The 20,000-nt window shown below is 38.5% G+C and overlaps 1 protein-coding gene across 5 annotated transcripts in view; it reads left to right on the top strand.

Moving 5' to 3' along the window:
• The first annotated feature begins 7,890 nt into the window (after window positions 1-7,890).
• Window positions 7,891-20,000, top strand: part of LOC144956010 (uncharacterized) — a 24,328-nt gene continuing 12,218 nt past the window's right edge. For 2 of the 5 annotated variants that reach the window (XM_078886283.1, XM_078886284.1), the window contains exons 1-2: window positions 7,898-8,029; window positions 11,719-12,534. In XM_078886283.1, coding sequence (XP_078742409.1) covers window positions 11,726-12,534 — 809 coding nt within the window. In that variant the 5' untranslated portion in view covers window positions 7,898-8,029; window positions 11,719-11,725. Of the gene's footprint in view, window positions 8,030-8,241; window positions 8,358-9,905; window positions 10,039-11,718; window positions 12,535-20,000 lie in introns of those variants that run through there. The other 3 variants (XM_078886285.1, XM_078886287.1, XM_078886286.1) reach the window with 3 other exon arrangements.

Here is a 20,000-nt window from a genome sequence, read left to right as displayed (position 1 = left end):
TCGTCATACATGTTAAGTGTTTCTGTTGGCCAGGGACCTCTTGTAAAACACTTTGAGCACGTTTAGTGGATTGTGCGCTATAGAAAAGCTCAATTAAAAAGCTCTCATGCCAAATCGTCGCCCTTTGCTAATTGTGCTTTGTACGTTCCTGCAACCATCTGTAGCATCCTGCTTCCCCTCCACACAGTACGTTCGTGCAACCTTCTGTAGCATCCTGCTTCCTTCCCCTCCACACAGTACGTTCCTGCAACCATCTGTAGCATCCTGCTTCCTTCCCCCCCACAGCCCTTCCTGCAATCATCTGTAGATCCTGCTTCCCCTCCACACAGCCCGTTCCTGCAACCATCTGTAGCATCCTGCTTCCTTCCCCTCCACACAGCCCGTTCGTGCAACCATCTGTAGCCTCCTGCTTCCCCTCCACACAGCCCGTTCCTGTAACCATCTGTAGCATCCTGCTTCCTTCCCCTCCACACAGCCCGTTCGTGCAACCATCTGTAGCATCCTGCTTCCCCTCCACACAGCCCGTTCCTGCAACCATCTGTAGCATCCTGCTTCCCCTCCACACAGTACGTTCCTGCAACCATCTGTAGCATCCTGCTTCCTTCCCCTCCACACAGCCCGTTCCTGCAACCATCTGTAGCATCCTGCTTCCTTCCCCTCCACACAGCCCGTTCCTGCAACCATCTGTAGCATCCTGCTTCCCCTCCACACAGCCCGTTCCTGCAAACATCTGTAGCATCCTGCTTCCTTCCCCTCTACACAGCCCGTTCCTGCAACCATCTGTAGCATCCTGCTTCCCCTCTACACAGCCCGTTCCTGCAACCATCTGTAGCATCCTGCTTCCCCTCCACACAGTACGTTCCTGCAACCATCTGTAGCATCCTGCTTCGCCTCCACACAGTACGTTCCTGCAACCATCTGTCGCATCCTGCTTCCTTCCCCTCCACACAGCCCGTTCCTGCAACCATCTGTAGCATCCTGCTTCCCCTCCACACAGTACGTTCCTGCAACCATCTGTAGCATCCTGCTTCCTTCCCCTCCACACAGCCCGTTCCTGCAACCATCTGTAGCATCCTGCTTCCCCTCCACACAGCCCGTTCCTGCAACCATCTGTCGCATCCTGCTTCCCCTCCACACAGTACGTTCCTGCAACCATCTGTCGCATCCTGCTTCCATCCCCTCCACACAGCCCGTTCCTGCAACCATCTGTAGCATCCTGCTTCCCCTCCACACAGTACGTTCCTGCAACCATCTGTAGCATCCTGCTTCCCCTCCACACAGCCCGTTCCTGCAACCATCTGTAGCATCCTGCTTCCTTCCCCTCCACACAGCCCGTTCCTGCAACCATCTGTAGCATCCTGCTTCCTTCCCCTCCACACAGCCCGTTCCTGCAACCATCTGTAGCATCCTGCTTCCCTTCCACACAGCCCGTTCCTGCAACCATCTGTAGCATCCTGCTTCCTTCCCCTCCACACAGCCCGTTCCTGCAACCATCTGTCGCATCCTGCTTCCCCTCCACACAGCCCGTTCCTGCAACCATCTGTAGCATCCTGCTTCCTTCCCCTCCACACAGTACGTTCCTGCAACCATCTGTAGCATCCTGCTTCCCCTCCACACAGTACGTTCCTGCAACCATCTGTAGCATCCTGCTTCCTTCCCCTCCACACAGCCCGTTCTGCAACCATCTGTCGCATCCTGCTTCCTTCCCCTCCACACAGCTCGTTACTGCAACCATCTGTAGCATCCTGCTTCCCCTCCACACAGTACGTTCCTGCAACCATCTGTAGCATCCTGCTTCCTTCCCCTCAACACAGCCCGTTCCTGCAACCATCTGTAGCATCATGCTTCCCCTCCACACAGCCCGTTCCTGCAACCATCTGTCGCATCCTGCTTCCTTCCCCTCCACACAGCCCGTTCCTGCAACCATCTGTAGCATCCTGCTTCCCCTCCACACAGTACGTTCCTGCAACCATCTGTAGCATCCTGCTTCCTTCCCCTCCACACAGTACGTTCCTGCAACCATCTGTAGCATCCTGCTTCCTTCCCCTCCACACAGCCCGTTCCTGCAACCATCTGTAGCATCCTGTTTCCTTCCCCTCCACACAGCCCGTTCGTGCAACCATCTGTAGCATCCTGCTTCCCCTCCACACAGTACGTTCCTGCAACCATCTGTAGCATCCTGCTTCCCCTCCACACAGCCCGTTTCTGCAACCATCTGTAGCATCCTGCTTCCTTCCCCTCCACACAGTAGGTTCCTGCAACCATCTATAGCATCCTGCTTCCCCTCCACACAGCCCGTTCCTGCAACCATCTGTAGCATCCTGCTTCCTTCCCCTCCACACAGCCCGTTCCTGCAACCATCTGTAGCATCCTGCTTCCCCTCCACACAGCCCGTTCCTGCAACCATCTGTAGCATCCTGCTTCCTTCCCCTCCACACAGCCCGTTCCTGCAACCATCTGTAGCATCCTGCTTCCTTCCCCTCCACACAGCCCGTTCCTGTAACCATCTGTAGCATCCTGCTTCCTTCCCCTCCACACAGCTCGTTCCTGCAACCATCTGTAGCATCCTGCTTCCTTCCCCTCCACACAGCCCGTTCCTGCAACCATCTGTAGCATCCTGCTTCCCCTCCACACAGTACGTTCCTGCAACCATCTGTAGCATCCTGCTTCCCCTCCACACAGCCCTTTCCTGCAACGATCTGTAACATCCTGCTTCCCCTCCACACATCCACAAATCTCTGTTTCTCCAGTAATTCAAATTCCCATTTTTTCCTCTCATTTTAATTGATTTTCTAACGAGGCTCACGATATGGACGTTTTGGGTATCCCCTTTGTCAACAAAATACACTGAATTTGACACCATAACATTTTCTTCTTATTCGATGGATGCTAACGCACTTAGGTTTCTCATTCGTCGCTTTTTGTTGACAAAGGGGGAATCCAAAACATCTTCATAATTTGTCATTGTAAATCTAAGTAAAAACATTGAAGTAAAATTACATTTTTTCTTATTGTTATATCTGGGTGGAGTTCCCGATCTCTCATAGTGGACAGGGAGGTACTTGTTCAGTCTTCTATCCCCCTGTATCTGTTGTCCAACTGCTTTCTGTCTTTGTCTTGGAATTAGATTACTTAGTTTTGTCCTGACCCTGGCCTCAGTCCTTGACTAGGAAGGAAACAGTCGAATCTATAGTTATAGTTTTGGGAGATTATATTTTTCCACGTAAATCATCTCTGTTATGTACTGCTATTATTTTTTTAAAATAACGCATGATTATAAACGTTTTAGTGTAATACTCTTAGTGGGATCTTGTGCTTGTGTCTGGATGAGACCTTTAGGTAATCTCAAACTTAGTACACTGATAGTGTGTTCTTGAAATCTACATCTGTTCCTTATTTTTACCATTCCCCTTTGTCTTACTTTTTCCTCAAGTCCATTTGATTGTACATTTAGACTGTTTTTACTTTCCAATTTCCTTCCTTTTTTACTGACCTAAATGTATTTTTAATGCCAAAGTAGGAAAACGTCTCGACAGTGACACACTATGTTTAGGATCATACTCAAAAGGAAAACGTAACGATAACGGAGAAAAATTAGTCCAGTTCTGTGAACAGAGAAAACTTTTCATAACAAACAGTGCTTTCAACCACCCATCAAGACACCAGACAACATGGGTAGGACAAAGGAAAGACCAAACCCAAGACAAAATGATAACAATACACAACCAAATAGACTATATCATATGTCGACACCGCCATAAACACTACTCAACCAACTCGCGATCATACGGTGGTACACTGCTAACATCCGATCACAAACTTGTAAAAACGAATTTCAACATAAATGTGTACAGACAACGAAGACAGAAAGGTAAAACGGCAATCAAAATAAACACGGGAAAAATAGTAAATGAGCGAGAATGTCGCATTCATTACCAATATGAACTTAACTCAAGTCTATGGAAAATAAAGCAAAACAGTAATCCAAACAATGAATGGAAAGAGACGCAAGCGGCAATGAAATATGCGGGGAAGAAAGTGCAGGCTCTATTAATACAACTAAGAACAAACCAAATCGAACGCCTAACATCGCTATTAACGATCTATCGCGGCAACAAAAAGAACTTAGGATCAGGATACAAAACACGAAAGACTCGGAAGAAATAATAAACCTGAAAACGGAACGAAACAAAATACTGCATTCAATTCGATCACTTACAATAAAACACAGAAACGAGGAATTAGACAAAAAAGTGGAAGACATAGAAAAGTCCAAAAATAACGCATCGTCTATGTTCAAAGCGACGAAATCTCTGAACCGAAAACCATTCGAGAACCCAAAACTACAGGATAAATTTGGCAAACAGACAACAAATCCCAACGATATCCTTGACATTGTAACTGACCACTTCCAGCAGAAATTTCACAAACAAGTCTCACAAATATCGCCCTTCTCAGGAAACCCTAGAGACCTAAACAACCGCATCACAACAACTGAAGTTAGAAATAGCATAAAGTGCCTAAACAATAACAGATCCCCAGGCGAAGATGAAATTCCCGCTGAACTGCTGAAATGCGGTACCCTCTCCCTGGATCTGAGCATTGCAAACATAATGAACAAAACATTCTCAACACACAAAGACTGGGACATAAACAGCGGTGTCCTAATTACAATACAAAAACCAGGAAAAACGAAAGGACCCGTAAACAACCTGCGCCCAATAACATTACTGAATACCATAAGAAAAACACTATCAACTATTGTCCTCAACAGAATTAGACCGAAAATAGAAAATTATCTATCACATAGCCAAAGCGGGTTTCGCCAAGACCGAGGCGCATCGGACGTTGTGTGGACACATAAATGGTTGGCAGCAAAGGCACTCAAAGAAAACATATCCATAACAATAACCGGAATCGATATGTCCGCAGCCTTTGATACGATCGACAGAGGAAAACTTTTGGAGATATTAACAGAAATAGTAGACGAAGACGAGCTCCGAATAATCCAATTTCTCCTCAGCAACACAAAGATACAACCAAGGATATACGGGGCCACAAAACAGACGCAGTTCGAAAGTAACATCGGGACCCCCCAAGGAGATAGTCTGAGCCCGATTCTGTTCACAATATACTTAGAACACGCTCTGAAAGAAGTTCGAAAAGTCATTCCAAAACCAACGACTCATATTGAGAATGCAATCCCTAGAGAAATCGCCTATGCAGATGATGTCGATTTTATTGGATCAACACCAGCAAATATAGACATCATACAAAATACCCTCATGAAATATAACCTCCAAGTCAATGCCAATAAAACCGAATTTACAACAATATCGAGGAACAAAGAGGAATGGAAAAGAACAAAGAAAGTCGGCTCACTAATTGGAGACACCGAGGATGTACAAAGAAGAAAACAGCTATCAAACGCCGCACTCAGTAAACTCACCAATGTATGGATTAGAGGTGACAAAATAAAGATAAAAACCAAACTGAAACTGTACCATGCTCTTGTAAAACCGGTACTTCTGTATAACTGCGGCACTTGGGCGTTGACAAAATCCGAAGAAGAACATCTGGATGCCTTCCATCGCACACAGCTAAGAAGGGTACTGGACATCAAATACCCCAAAAAGATCTCAAATGAATCACTCTATAAGATCACAAAAGAAAGACCAATCTCCCTTGACATTTTACAACAACGATGGCAACTTTTCGGTCACATCACTACGCAGGGACAAAAACATACCAGCAAACCAAGCCATGTCGGGATACTTCCAAAAACACGGGAACCTTTTCAGAGGAAGACCGATCACAACACTCCCGTGATCCTAAACAAAAACCTCACAACACTTGGACAAAGCATTAGTCTCATAACGGCAGGGGACCTTGAAAATCTGAGAACCCTAGCAGAGGACCGGCAATATTGGAGACACCTCACACAGGAAATACTGGAAACAGCCAAGGCGACCCGATCTTTCGGTCGAGACGCGAAAGGCATCTAAGTCAAGTCAAGTCAATGTATCGCAAGCGCCGTAAAACCCTTTAAAAATCCCCAAATAACCAACCCCCCCCCCAAAAAAAAAAAACCCAACATCATTGTGATATACACATTCCAGCTTTTCGCATCAGTATTTCGTATCATTATATCCAGTAATAATTCATTGTAGGAATTATTATTCTAAAATGTAGACATTCAGAGCAATTAGGGCCATGGAGCCGGAGTTTATCCCGGTTCCTAAAGCGTGAACGGACATTAACAATTGTTTGTTACCATTTGGATAAGAGTCTAGTCTATCACAAAGTACTTTCTGTCAGATGTAACAAATATAGCTACAAATGGCTGTTGAGTGGACAGGCAGGGAAGATCGGACAGATCGAGGTCCTGATAGCTCAGACGGCAGAGTTGTTGCTTCCCGCGCAAAAGGACCGTGATCGATGCTGGGTAAAGGCTAGATAGATAGAAAGATATAGATATTTATACATATACAGATAGGGAGATATAGATAGATAGAAAGATATAGATATTTATACATATACAGATAGGGAGATATAGATAGATAGAAAGATATAGATATTTATACATATACAGATAGGGAGATATAGATAGATAGAAAGATATAGATATTTATACATATACAGATAGGGAGATATGGATAGATAGAAAGATATAGATATTTATACAGATACAGATAGGGAGATATAGATAGATAGAAAGATATAGATATTTATACATATACAGATAGGGAGATATAGATAGATAGAAAGATATAGATATTTATACATATACAGATAAGTAGATATGGATAGATAGAAAGATATACATATATACAGATAGGTAGATAAAGATATATAGATATAGCTAGCTGGATAGATAGATAGATAAATAGATAATAAGTAGATAGATATATAATGAATAGATAAATAGATAGTAAATAGACAGATATATAGTAAATAGATGTATAGATAGTGAATAGACAGATAGATAGTAAATAGATAAATAGATAGTGAATAGATAGATAGATAGATAGTAAATAGATCGATAATAAATAGATAAATAGATAGTAAATAGATAGATAGATAGTAAATAGATAGATAATAAATAGATAAATAGATAGTAAATAGATAGATAGATAGTAAATAGATCGATAATAAATAGATAAATAGAAAGTAAATAGATAGACAGATAGTAAATAGATAGATAATAAATAGATAGATAGATAGTAAATAGATAGATAGACAGTAACTAGATAAATAGATAGTGAATAGACAGATAGATAGTAAATAGATAGATAGATAGATAGTAAATAGATAGAAAATAAATAGATAGATAGAATATAGTAAAGAGATAAATAGTAAATAGATATATAGATAGTAAATAGATAGATGGGTAGAAAGCTAGCTAGCTAGCTAGGAAGATAGATAGATAGGTAGTTGGGTAGGTAGGCAGGTCGGTAGATAGGTAGATAGATAGATGTCTAGATAGATAGAGAGATATATAGATAGTTAGATAGATAGATAGATAGATAGATAGATAGATAGATAGATAGAAAGATAGATTGATAGTAAATATAAATATAAATAGTAAATAGATATATGGGTGGAAAGCTAGCTAGCTAGAAAGATAAATAGATAGGTAGTTAGGTAGGTAGGTAGGTAGGTAGATAGATAGATGTATCGATAGATAGTTGATAGATCGAGAGACAGATGGATAGATACATAGATGGAGGGTCAGAGGGAGAGAGAGAGAGAGAGAGAGAGAGAGAGAGAGAGAGAGAGAGAGAGAGAGAGAGAGGGGGGGGGGGGCGGGTTGTCTTGCAACAAGCTAACAACTGAATCAGCTAAATGGACGTAATCAACAGGGCTCGTCTCATTTTACTCCCAGTGTGTACACGCCCACTAATCTAATATTGAACGGTGCCATCCTAGTCTGGAGAGAGATACGCAAACTGCAGTCTCAACTTTTAATTCTCTGTAAGGGTAGGGTGATTTCCCAAGGAACAAAAGAAAGGAAAGGATTGACCCGTAGGTAAGAAAAATATCAATATTTCATTAAACTATCTAATGATATGGCAAGGCATCCTTGCAGGTCTAATGGTCGAACTCAGTTCTGGGTGTGATTTAACGTTGATGTAATAGACAATATATTGTGTTGATTTGAGAGTATTTCCATTACAACAATGGGCCCATAACAATTTGATTGATCAGACCTGCTAATAAGTGTACTTTTGGACAAGATCTATTATTTTATTCTTTTAATTATTATTTATTTTTACTTTATATATTTTTCATTCCCCTCTAAAAATGACGATGACATTCCATCGGTTATAATCTGTAGTCTATGGAATACACAATAGGTATGAGAAATTAAAATGACGTGTTCTCTATGTCAAACTTGATGATAAGGATAATAATAATGATGATGATGATGATGATGATGATGATGATGATGGTGATGTTGATGATGATGATGATGATGATGATGATGATATAATAATGATGATGATGATGATGATGATGATGATGATGATGATGATGATGATGATGATGATGATGATGGTGATGTTGATGATGATGATGATGATGATGATAAGGATGATGATGATGATGATGATGATGATGGTGATGTTGATGATGATGATGATGATGGTGATGTTGATGATGATGATGATGATGATGATGTGATGAGATGATGGATGATGATATGATGATGATGATGATGATGATGATGATGATGATGATATGATGGTGATGTTGATGATGATGATGATGGTGATGTTGATGATGATGATGATGTTTGGATGATGATGATGATGATGATGATGATGATGATGATGGTGATGTTGATGATGATGATGATGATGATGATGATAAGGATGATGATGATGATGATGATGATGATGGTGATGTTGATGATGATGATGATGATAATAATAATGATGATGATAATAATAATGATAATAATAATAATAATAATAATAATAATAATAATAATAAAAAAATAATAATAATAATAATAATAATAATAATAATAATAATAATGATAATAATAATAATAAAACTAATGATAATGATAATGATAATGTTATTATTCAACCAACAATTTTCTCATTCAGATTAATTTTGTATTGTACATCAAAACATTTAAAGAGAATATTTTGTTATAGTTATAAACCCCCCCCCCCCAAAAAAAAAAAAAAAACACAAAAAAACTTGACACTGTGCTGTATGTGAAGAGCGAATGTACTTGTTGCTTTTCTGTTTGAAGAAAAACATCAATCTAGCCCTCCTGGGCTGGTTCCATGATTATGATTGAGGTGAACCATTTCAACTCCCGTAGGTCTTTTGCATCTCGTGGATTGGTTCTACATCTTGAATTGATTTCAACTGTGGTGGCCAACATGTTTGAGCTCCCGTCTTCGTGTTTTAACTATTCTGTCGTATTCTGAGAAAAAAACAGATTTTAATATTTGGCCGACCACCCGTTCTTCAAATATCGATCGATTTAAATGACCCTCATCTTGGAAAAAAAAACCTCTCTCAAACGTGGGACTTCGCGAAGTCCCAGGTTTGAGATATTTTTTTTGCTAAGATGAGAGTCATTTAAATCCATGGATATTTGAAGGACGAATTTTATGGCCAAATTTTAAAATATATGTTTTTCCAGAGTACGTAGGTATTCATGTTCTTGGTTGACCTCTTTGTTTTTTTTGTTCTTGTGATTGAAATGTGAACCATCGCTTTGTTTCTCGGGGCGTGACACCTTTGTCTTAGAACTTGACTTAATTTCACTTATTGCCGATCGCCTCCTAATCTTCGGGCTGGAACGCTTTGGCAGCTTTTGTTGAGTTTGATTTGCTGCGTGAGTTCTTTCCACGGATGACGGTCTGCTGAGATGGACCTCAGGTGTTCTAAATCCTTTTGGCATCTCAGTTCTTGTGAGTCATTAAATCTAGGCTTGAGGTCTTTATTTCTTGTAGTGTCTTCGAATGTTGTCGAAAAGCGGCAGCCTATTTTGTTGGATTGTTAAACTAACGGGTAAGAAACCATTACTGGCCATGATATTGATATCAAACTTGTAGTTGATTTTTGTTGATGTTTGAGGGGCAGCGTGGCTCAGCGGTACAGGCTTTGCGTTGTACCCGAAAGGTACCGATTTCGATTACCCGGCGCTGCGCTGTGTGGCCTTGAGCAAGTCATCTCTACCGAACTCAATTTGCGGCGCTGCACTGCGACTAACGCCTGAGTTATTCCAGTATTCCCTTGGAATAGACCCTAGAGAAAAATTTCCCCTATGGGATGAAAGGGAATTTTATTATATTTTTTATTTTTCAAAATTATATTTAAAAAGATAAATATAACTGTCTTAATCGAAAGCATAAAAGCAATCTATTTTTTTTCCAAAAGGGTTGGAGGTCAACTTTTTTCCGTGCTGCCAATGTTAATTGTTTAGCATCGAGCACAGAGTTACGGGCAAATGAAATAATAAAATATAAAACTATTTTTCACAGGTTCACATAGGAGTAAAATAAATAAATAAAATTCCCTTTATTCATCCCATCGGGGAAATTTGTCTCTAGGGTCTATTCCAAGGAAAGACTGGAAAAACCCAGGCGTCAGCCGCAGTGCAGCGCCGCAATCTGAGCTAGGGTGTGGTGACTTGCTCAAGGCCACACAGCGCAGCGGCGGGTGATCGAACTCGGTACCTTTCTGGTACGAAGCGAAGACCGTACCGCTGAGCCACTTTCAAGCTTTTCTGTAATCAATCTTATTATCTATTGCCCGTTGGTTCCACTGGTTATTTAGAATATCATGAGTACAAACATTTGACCTTGACCTTTGGATTTGCCATCATGACGCCACTCTCCCGCCGGAGGGATCAATGCTGAAGAATGTTTTAAAAAAAGATTTAAAAAAAAAGTAAATGATAAAAACATGACTTAAAACCAGATAGACGACAGAAAAGTCATGTATTTATGCTGTTTTTGTATTTGTTTTGGGTGATAAATTTAAATTGAGCTTTTATATAGCGCAATATCCACTAAACGCTTTACAAGATGTCCCTGGCCAACAGCAACATTTAATATGTAGAACGGGACATGACCCCTGTTAGGCGATATTACAATTTTTTAGGACAGAGACAACGCTGTTAACGGCCAGGTACTCATTTTACACCTGAGTACGGTGAGAGAATGTGAGTGAAGAGCCTTCTCCGTGAACTCAACTATGCACCGAGCGAGGCTTGAACCCAGGACCTTCCGATCCGAAAGCGAGTGTCATACCACTAGACCACATAGACGCACAAAGATAAGAAAAGAGGCCGCTCCAAGGAGACTTGGAGACGTACAGTAGAGAGGGACCTAACAGAGAGGTCAGTCTGCCCCTGGAGATGGCCCCAAGAATAGCTGCTGACAGGACCAGGTGGAGATCCCTTGCATCGCCTCAAGTGCCAGCATGCCCGGAGAGGATTGAGTGAGTTGAGTGGATGCGTGTTGTTGGCTGAGGAAGGGTTTTGAGCCCGAAACGTTCCGTATTTTGGTATTTTGTTCTTTTTCTTTTGTTGAAGCTGTTATATGAATTTTTTGCTTTTTTACTTTTGCCAGTCCCCAGCGTGTAGCAGCAGGGTAAAACGTTAATTGAAACAACGTAAATTTTGTTCTTTTGACTATTTTCTTTTACCGGCCCCATTCTTTCCCTTTTTCTTTACACATTGAACAGATTCAAGATGTCGGCTAACAATAGCACTAATGGGACCCGGATCAATTACTTCGATTCTACGGACTTTAGAATCACTCTTGATTTTTTGTACTCACTGATGACAGTGTCTGGAACTCTCTTCAACGCCTGGATGTTAGCAGCCATTCTGACGTCACCGGAAATGCGTTCAAGCATGCGCAATAAGCTGACATGCGTCTTGCTATTCAACCATCTGATTAAAGCGAGTGTAATCGGTGTAATGGAATTCATTGAATTCGGCCTGAGTCGGGACCAGGGGATTCGGATAGACTGTGCTTATGGAACTTTTGTTCGCGTGATGCGAGTTTCAGTTATGTGGGTGGAAAATTGGTATATCCTCATATTCTTCCTTCATTATGCCTTTACATTGATAGAATTCAACCCTGTCAAAATCTTTTCGCAGAAGACTCAGCACATCGGGACAATTTTAATTCTGGTTGGGCCTTGGGTTCTCAGTTTCATCGTCGGACCTTCAGTACTGGCTCATCATTTTCATAGTAAATTCGGAGCCAGGAGCAGCGGTTGTGTTTATTGGACATTTTCTTCGTGGAAGACACTTGCTGACTTTAGCATCGTAGCTCCGTTTTTCCTGACTTCCGGCCTACTCCTTGTCGTCTTGATTTTGCACTATATTCGGAAGCCACGATATTCTACAATGGACGCTTCACTGATTGGACCCAACACACAAATTGATGACGTCAGAGCTTACATCGTGCTTTTCGCACTCTTCACCATTACTCATCTGATACTTGTTTCAATACTAATCTTCAAAATCAGACTACAGAATATCTTAGACCGGTAAAAAACCTACGTGTACATATTTGCAGGTCTGATTTACGAAAGCAATCATGGGATTGATTTAATTAACATTGTTGCAATGGACAATATTATGCGTTGGTTTGAGAGTGTTCCCATTACACAACAATAAAAACCCACAACAGTTTGGGTTATCAGACCTGTAAATAAGTAAACGTCGGGTAAAACAAAATATATAAAATAATATGTGACTAAATGCCTCAATTCGGTATTATGTCTAGGTGACCCAGATTCTGAAAATTGAATTAAAAGTGCAGAAGGTTAGAATTCTACAATTTGAAACATGAGTTATTTGAGAAGCGACATTCATTGTTCTAAGAGTTCCAAATAAATTCAAATACGATTTAAACTTTAAACTCAATTTCCAGTCCTTGGTTCGCACGACATATTACCGGATTGAGATGGAGGGTTACATACCGACCTGCCAACTTCTACGAAAAATTCGTAGAATTATGAAATTTTGGCTTCCATTTCAGATCTTGATGAGCATCTCTAAGTCATGAAAACTTGTTGAAAACGACAGTTTATGCCAGTCTGTATAATTTAAAGGAATTTGACGTTTTTTTATCCTTGTAATGGTAAATTGTTGATTTATAAAGTTAACTATAGCGACTACTATTTTAACCTCCTAAAATCTACAATTTTTAGATTTTCTCTTGTGAGTGTAAGTTGTTGATTTATAAAGTTAACTATAGCGACTACTATTTTAACCTCCTAAAATCTACAATTTTTAGATTTTCTCTTGTGAGTGTAAGTTGTTGATTTATAAAGTTAACTATAGCGACTACTATTTTAACCTCCTAAAATCTACAATTTTTAGATTTTCTCTTGTGAGTGTAAATTGTTGATTTATAAAGTTAAATATAGCGACTACTATTTTAACCTCCTAAAATCTACAATTTTTAGATTTTCTCTTGTGAGTGTAAATTGTTGATTTATAAAGTTAACTATAGCGACTACTATTTTTACATCCTAAAATCTACAATTTTTAGATTTTCTCTTGTGAGTGTAAATTGTTGATTTGTAAAGTTAACTATAGCGACTACTATTTTAACCTCCTAAAATCTACAATTTTTAGATTTTCTCTTGAGAGTGTAAATTGTTGATTTATAAAGTTAAATATAGCGACTACTATTTTAACCTCCTAAAATCTACAATTTTTAGATTTTCTCTTGGGAGTGTAAATTGGTGGTTTATAAAGTTAAATATAGCGACTACTATTTTAAACTCCTAAAATCTACAATTTTTAGATTTTCTCTTGTGAGTTTAAATTGTTGATTTATAAAGTTAACTATAGCGACTACTATTTTAACCTCCTAAAATCTACAATTTTTAGATTTTCTCTTGTGAGTGTAAATTGTTGATTTATAAAGTTAACTATAGCGACTACTATTTTAACCTCCTAAAATCTACAATTTTTAGATTTTCTCTTGTGAGTTTAAATTGTTGATTTATAAAGTGAAACATCGACTATAGCAACTACTATTTTTACCCCCTGAAATCTACGATTTTTTTTCAACTACGCAGGTCTGGTTACATTTCATATTAATTTTTTTTTCTTGAGATTTTATATAGCGCAATATCTACATAATGTGCTCAAAGCGTTTTATAAAGTTTAAAATTTATAAATCAAAAAAATTTCATCACAGAAAAAATTTAAAAAATTGTAGATTTTAGGGGTTTTAAAATAGTAGTCGCTATATTTAAAATTTTAATCAACAACTTCATAAAGAGAAAATCAAAAAATTGTAGATTTTAGGAGGTTAAAATGAAAGTCGTTAGTTAATTTTTAAATCAACAACTTACACTCAAGAAAAAATCAAAAAAATTGTAGTTTTTAGGGGTTAAAATAGTAGTCGCTATAGTTAATTTTATAAATCAAAAATTTACCTTAAAAGGAAAAAAAAACGTCAAATTCTTTTAAATTATATAGTCTGGCATCAACTTTATTTTAACAATTTTTATGATAGAGGTATCGTTAAAAAGGGAAAGCCAAAATTTCATAATTCTACAAAATTTTTGTAGAAGTTGGCAGGTCGGATGAAAACCCCCTTCAACCCGGTATATGTCGTGGGAACAAGGACTGAATTGAGTTTAAATTTTTAAATCGTTTTTGAATTTATTTGGAACTCTTAGAACAATGATGTCGTCTAAAATAATATTTTAAAATTGTAAAATTCAAACCCTTTGCATTTTAAATTTCAATTTCAGAATCTGGGTACTGAAAAAATACGAATTGAGGCATTTAGTACTTATTATTTTATTATTTTGTTTACCCCACGTTTCTTATTTAAGGTCTGTAACCCAAAATGTTGTGGGTTTTTATTGTGGTATGGGAACATCTCAAACCAACGCTAATATTGTCCCTTGCAACAAAGTTTTTTAAAACAAACCCATGATTTCTTTGTAAAACGACCCGCAAATATGTACAGTAGGTTTTTTACCGGTTAAGAATTCTGTATTGATTTTTAAGTTAGATTGAAACAAATATCAGATGGTAAAGGTGAAGAGTGCGAAAAGCACGATGTAAGCCTTTCGTCATCAATTTGTGTGTTGGGCCCTCAGTGAAGGTCCTTTGAATTCGTGGGTTCCCAAAATAGTGCAAAATCAAGCGAAAGGAGTAGGCGGAAGTCAGGAAAAAAAAGGAGCTAGTGCTAAAAGTGCAAAGGGCTTCACGAGGGAAAAAAAGTCCAAATAAACACAACCGCTGTCCCGGTCGAATTTATATGAAAATGATGAGCCAGTACTGAAGGTCCGACGATTTAAATGAGAACCAAGGGCCCAACCAGAATTAAAATTGTCCCCTGTGCGAGTCTTTTCGAAAAGTTTTGACGGGTTGAAATTTTATCAAAGTAAGGATAATGAAGGAAGATATGAGGATACCAATTTTCCCCCCAATAACTGAAAAATGATCACGCGAACAAAAGTTCCTAGCACAGTCTTCCGTCCCTGGTCCCGACCAGGGAAATTTAATGAATTCATTACACCGTTACACTGCTTTAACAGAGGGGAATAGCAAGAGCATGTGTTTTTGCGCATGCTTTAAGCATTTTTCCCGGGGAGTCAGAATGGCTGTAAATCAGGGTTTTTAAAAGGGGGTTCCCGACACTTATCAGTGAGTACAAAAACAAAAGTGATTCTAAAGTCCCTGAACGAAAATAATTTATCCGGGGGCCCATTAGTGTATTGTTTGCCGAATCTTGAAACTGTTCAAGTGTAAAGAAAAAGGGGGAAAAATGGGGCCGGTAAAAGAAAATAGTCAAAAGAACCAAAATTTACGTTGTTTCAATTAACGTTTTACCCGCTGCTACCGTGGGGACTGGCAAAGTAAAAAGCAAAAAATTTAATTCAGCTTTAACAAAAGAAAAAGAACAAAAAACCAAAAAGGAACGTTTCGGGGTCAAAAACCTTCCTCGCCAAAAAACAGCATCAAATCAATCACTAATCCCCTCGGGTGTGGCATTTAGGGATGCAGGGGTCCCCCCTGGTTGTCAGCAGTATTTTGGGGGGCCCCTTTTCCCGGGGCGATGATTCTGTTTTGGTCCCCCTTATGTACGTTCCCCAAGTCTCCCTTTGGGGCGGGCCTTTTTCTTATCTTGTGGTCTATTTGGTTTTAGTGGTATGAAATCGCTTTCGGATCGGGAAAAGGGCCGGGTTCAAACCTGCTCGGTGCTAGTTGAGTTCAGGGAAGGGGGGGCTTCACTACATTTTCAAAACCTATCAGGGGGTTTAAAAAATTATCCTTACCTTTCTTCTAAAAAAATTGTAATATCGCCTAACAGGGGTCATTCCCTTTACTATTAAAGTTGCGTTGGCCAGGGAATTTGTAAAACGTTTGTGGATTTGCGTATTAAAAGTCAATTTAAATTTTTCACCAAAAACAAAAAAAAAACAGTAAATAAGATTTTTTTTCGTCTATCTGGTTTTAAATCTGTTTTTTCATTTACTTTTTTTTTAAACTTTTTTTAAAAATTCTTCAGCTTTATCCCCCGGCGGGGAGTGGGCGTCATGATGGCAAAACCAAAGGTAAAAGGGCAAAAGTTTTTTTATCATGTATTCTAAATAACAGTGGAACAAGGGCATAGAATAAAATTTATTACGAAAAGTTGAAAAATGGCTCAGCGGGCGGTCTTGTTCGTACCAGAAAGGTAAAGGGCGATCACCCCCCCGTGGTGTGTGGCCCTTTACAAGCACCCCCCTAGCTCAGATCGGGTTTCACTGCGGCTGACGCTGGGTTTTTCCCGTTTTTCCCTTGGAATTGACCTGGCAATTTCCCCCAGGGATGAATAAAGGGAAATTTTATTTTTTTATTTTATCTATGTGAACCCGTGAAAAATGTTTTATATTTTTTTATTTTTATTTGCCCAATCTGTGCTGATGTAAACAATAAAAATTTGGCAGCACGGGAAAAAAAAATTTCTCCAAAACCCCTTTTTGGAAAAAAAAAAGATTGCTTTTATGCTTTCGATTTAAAACAGTTTTTTTATCTTTTTAAAAATAATTTTGAAAAATAAAAAAAATAAATAAATTCCCCTTATCCATAGGGGGTTTTCTCTGGGTCTTTCCCGGGAAAACTGGAATAATAGGGTTTGTCGCAGTGCAGGCCCGCAAATTGAGTTCGGTAGAGATGACTTGCTAAAAGGCCACCAGCGCAGCCGGGTAAACGAAATCGGTACTTTCGGGACAACGCAAAGCTTTTACCGCTGGCCCCGTTTCCCCTAAAAACAAAAAAATCAAAACTACAAGTTTGATATCAATATCTGGCCAGTATGGTTTTTACCTTTGTTTAAAATCCAACAAAATAGGCTGGCTTTTCGAAAAAATTTGAAAACATAAAGAAAAAAAGACCAAGCTGATTTTAAGGGCTCCAAGAACTGAGATGCCCCAAAGGGTTTAGAACAAGGTCCATTCAGCAGACCGTCATCCCTGGAAAGAACTCACGAGCAAACAAATCAAAAAAAGGCAAAGCTTCACCCGAAAATTTGGGGGGCGTCGGCCAAAAAGTGAAATTAAATCAAGTTCTAAGACAAAAGGGGTCCGCCGAGAAAAAAGCGATGGTTCACATTTCAATACAAGAAAAAAAAAAACAAAGAGGTAACCAAGACTGAATACCCCGTCCTGGGGGAAAACATATATTTTAAAAAATTTGGCTAAAATTGTCTTCAAATATCCCTGGTTTAAATGATTCCCTCTTAGCAAAAAAAAATTCTAAAGGGGGACTTGCGAAGTCCACGTTTGAGGAGGTTTTTTTTTCCAAGATGAGGGTATTTAAACGTGATATTTGAAGAAGGGTGGTCGGCCAAAAATTAAAATTGTTTTTTTCTGAATACGACAGTATTTAAAACAAAGACGGGAGTCAAAAGTTGGGCCCACCCATTTTGAAATCAATTAAGATGTAAAACCAATCCAGAGATGCAAAAGCCTAGGGGAGTTAAAAATGGTTCCCCTAAATAAAATAGGGAAAACCCCGGAGGGTGATTGATGTTTTTCTTCAAACGAAAAGCAAAAAGACATTGCTCTTACATCAGCACAGTGTAAAGTTTTTTTTTTTTTTTTTTTTTTTGGGGGGGGGGGGTTTTTAACTATAAAAAAATATTCTCTTTAATGTTTTGATGTAAAATAAAAAATTAATCGAATGGAAAATTTTTGGTTGAATATAACTTTTTTATCTTATCATTAGTTTTTTTATTATTATTATCTTATTATTATTATTATTATTATTTTTATTTATTTTATTATTTTTTTTTTTATTATTATTTTTAATTTTATTTTAATTTCATTTTTTTATCTATCATTATTTTATCATCATCATCATATCACATCACCTTCATCATCATCTTTACATCTCATCATCATTTCATCAAAATTTCCCCTCATCAACATCTTCTCATCATCATCATCATCATCAAATCTATCCAACATCACATTCATATCATCAACATCCCATCATTCATATATCATCTATCATCTCTCACATCCCCTCATCATCATCTAATTCTCATATCATCTACATCCCATATCTATTTCTCAACATCCCCTCATCATCATATCTCTCTCACCTTTATTCAAATCATCATAAAATCACCTTTCCTCTCATCTTATCATCATTTCATCATCTCTCATATCTCATCATCATCAACAATCATCATTATTATTATCATTTTTTTTATTATTCTCATCATATATCATCTCTCATCATCAAACACACATCATCTCTTCCTTCTTCATCTCACCCTTTATTATTATCTTTCTCAAGTTTGACATAGAGAACAGTCTTTTTAATTTTCCTTATTGGGTTTTCCTAGACTACAGTTTTAACCCATGGAATGTATCGTCTTTTTTTGAGGGGGAAAGAAAATATATAAAGTAAAATAATAATAATTTAAAAAAAAAAAATAAAAGATCTTGCCAAAAGTACACTTTTTAGCGGTTGATCAATCAAAAATTTTTGGGCCATTGTTGTATGGAATACTTCAAAACAACACAATATATTTGTCTATTCTCAACGTTTAAATCACACCCCGAACTGAAATTTTGGGCCATTTGCCTGCAAGGTGCTTGCCTTTTTATTAGATGTTTAAAGAAAAATTGATATTTTTTTTTACAGGGAATCCTTTCCCTTTTTTTTGTTCCCTTGGGAAAAATCACCCTACCCTTACAGAGAATTTAAAGTTGAGACTGCAGTTGCGTACCCTTCTCCCAGATTGGATGGCACCGTTCTATTAGTTTTTGTGGGGTGTTTCACATGGGAGAAAAAAGAGACGAGCCTGTTGATTAGTCCATTAGTGATTCAGTTTTTTGCTTGTTGCAAGACAACCGCCCCCCCCCCCTCTCTCTCTTCTCTCTCCTCTCTCTTCTCTCTTCTCTCTCTTTTTCTCTCCCTTGACCCCCCATCTTGTACTATCCCTCTGTTCTCGATCTTAATATTATCGTTAATTTCATTACCTACCCACCTACTACCTAATCCTTTATTTTTCTTTTTGTAGCTAGCTTTCCCCATTATCTATTTACTATTTTTTTATATTTAAATTTTAATTATTTTTATCCTTTTTCTATTATTATCTATCTATCTTTCTATCTATTAATATTATATATCTTCATTATCTAGACATTTCATTTTTTGGTTTTTTTTTCTTTTTTTTTCCCCCTAACCCCCTCCCTTGGTGAGTTTTTTGGGGGGGTTTTTGGGTTTAACTGTTTTCTTTTTGGGTACTTTCTGGGTTCTAAAATTTGGTGAGCCGACTTTCTTTGTTTTTTCCCCCTTCCCTCTTTTTTCCCTCTTTTTTGGGAAATTGGGTTTTTTTGGGATTGATTTGGGAGGTTAAATTTCAGGGGGGTATTTTTTATGATGTCTATATTTGGGGGTTTTGACCCAAATAAAATCGACTCATTGCTGGGCCCGGAATTTCTTAGGGTTTGGGAAATTCTCAAAAAGAGTCGTTGGTTTT

This window comes from Berghia stephanieae, chromosome 10, assembly GCF_034508935.2.
Source record: "Berghia stephanieae isolate SIO BIC M18660-M18661 chromosome 10, UCSD_Bste_1.3, whole genome shotgun sequence".
NCBI lineage: Eukaryota > Metazoa > Mollusca > Gastropoda > Nudibranchia > Aeolidiidae > Berghia > Berghia stephanieae.
Note: the sequence above shows the minus strand (reverse complement) of the source record. Positions and strands in the feature narration are given on the sequence as shown.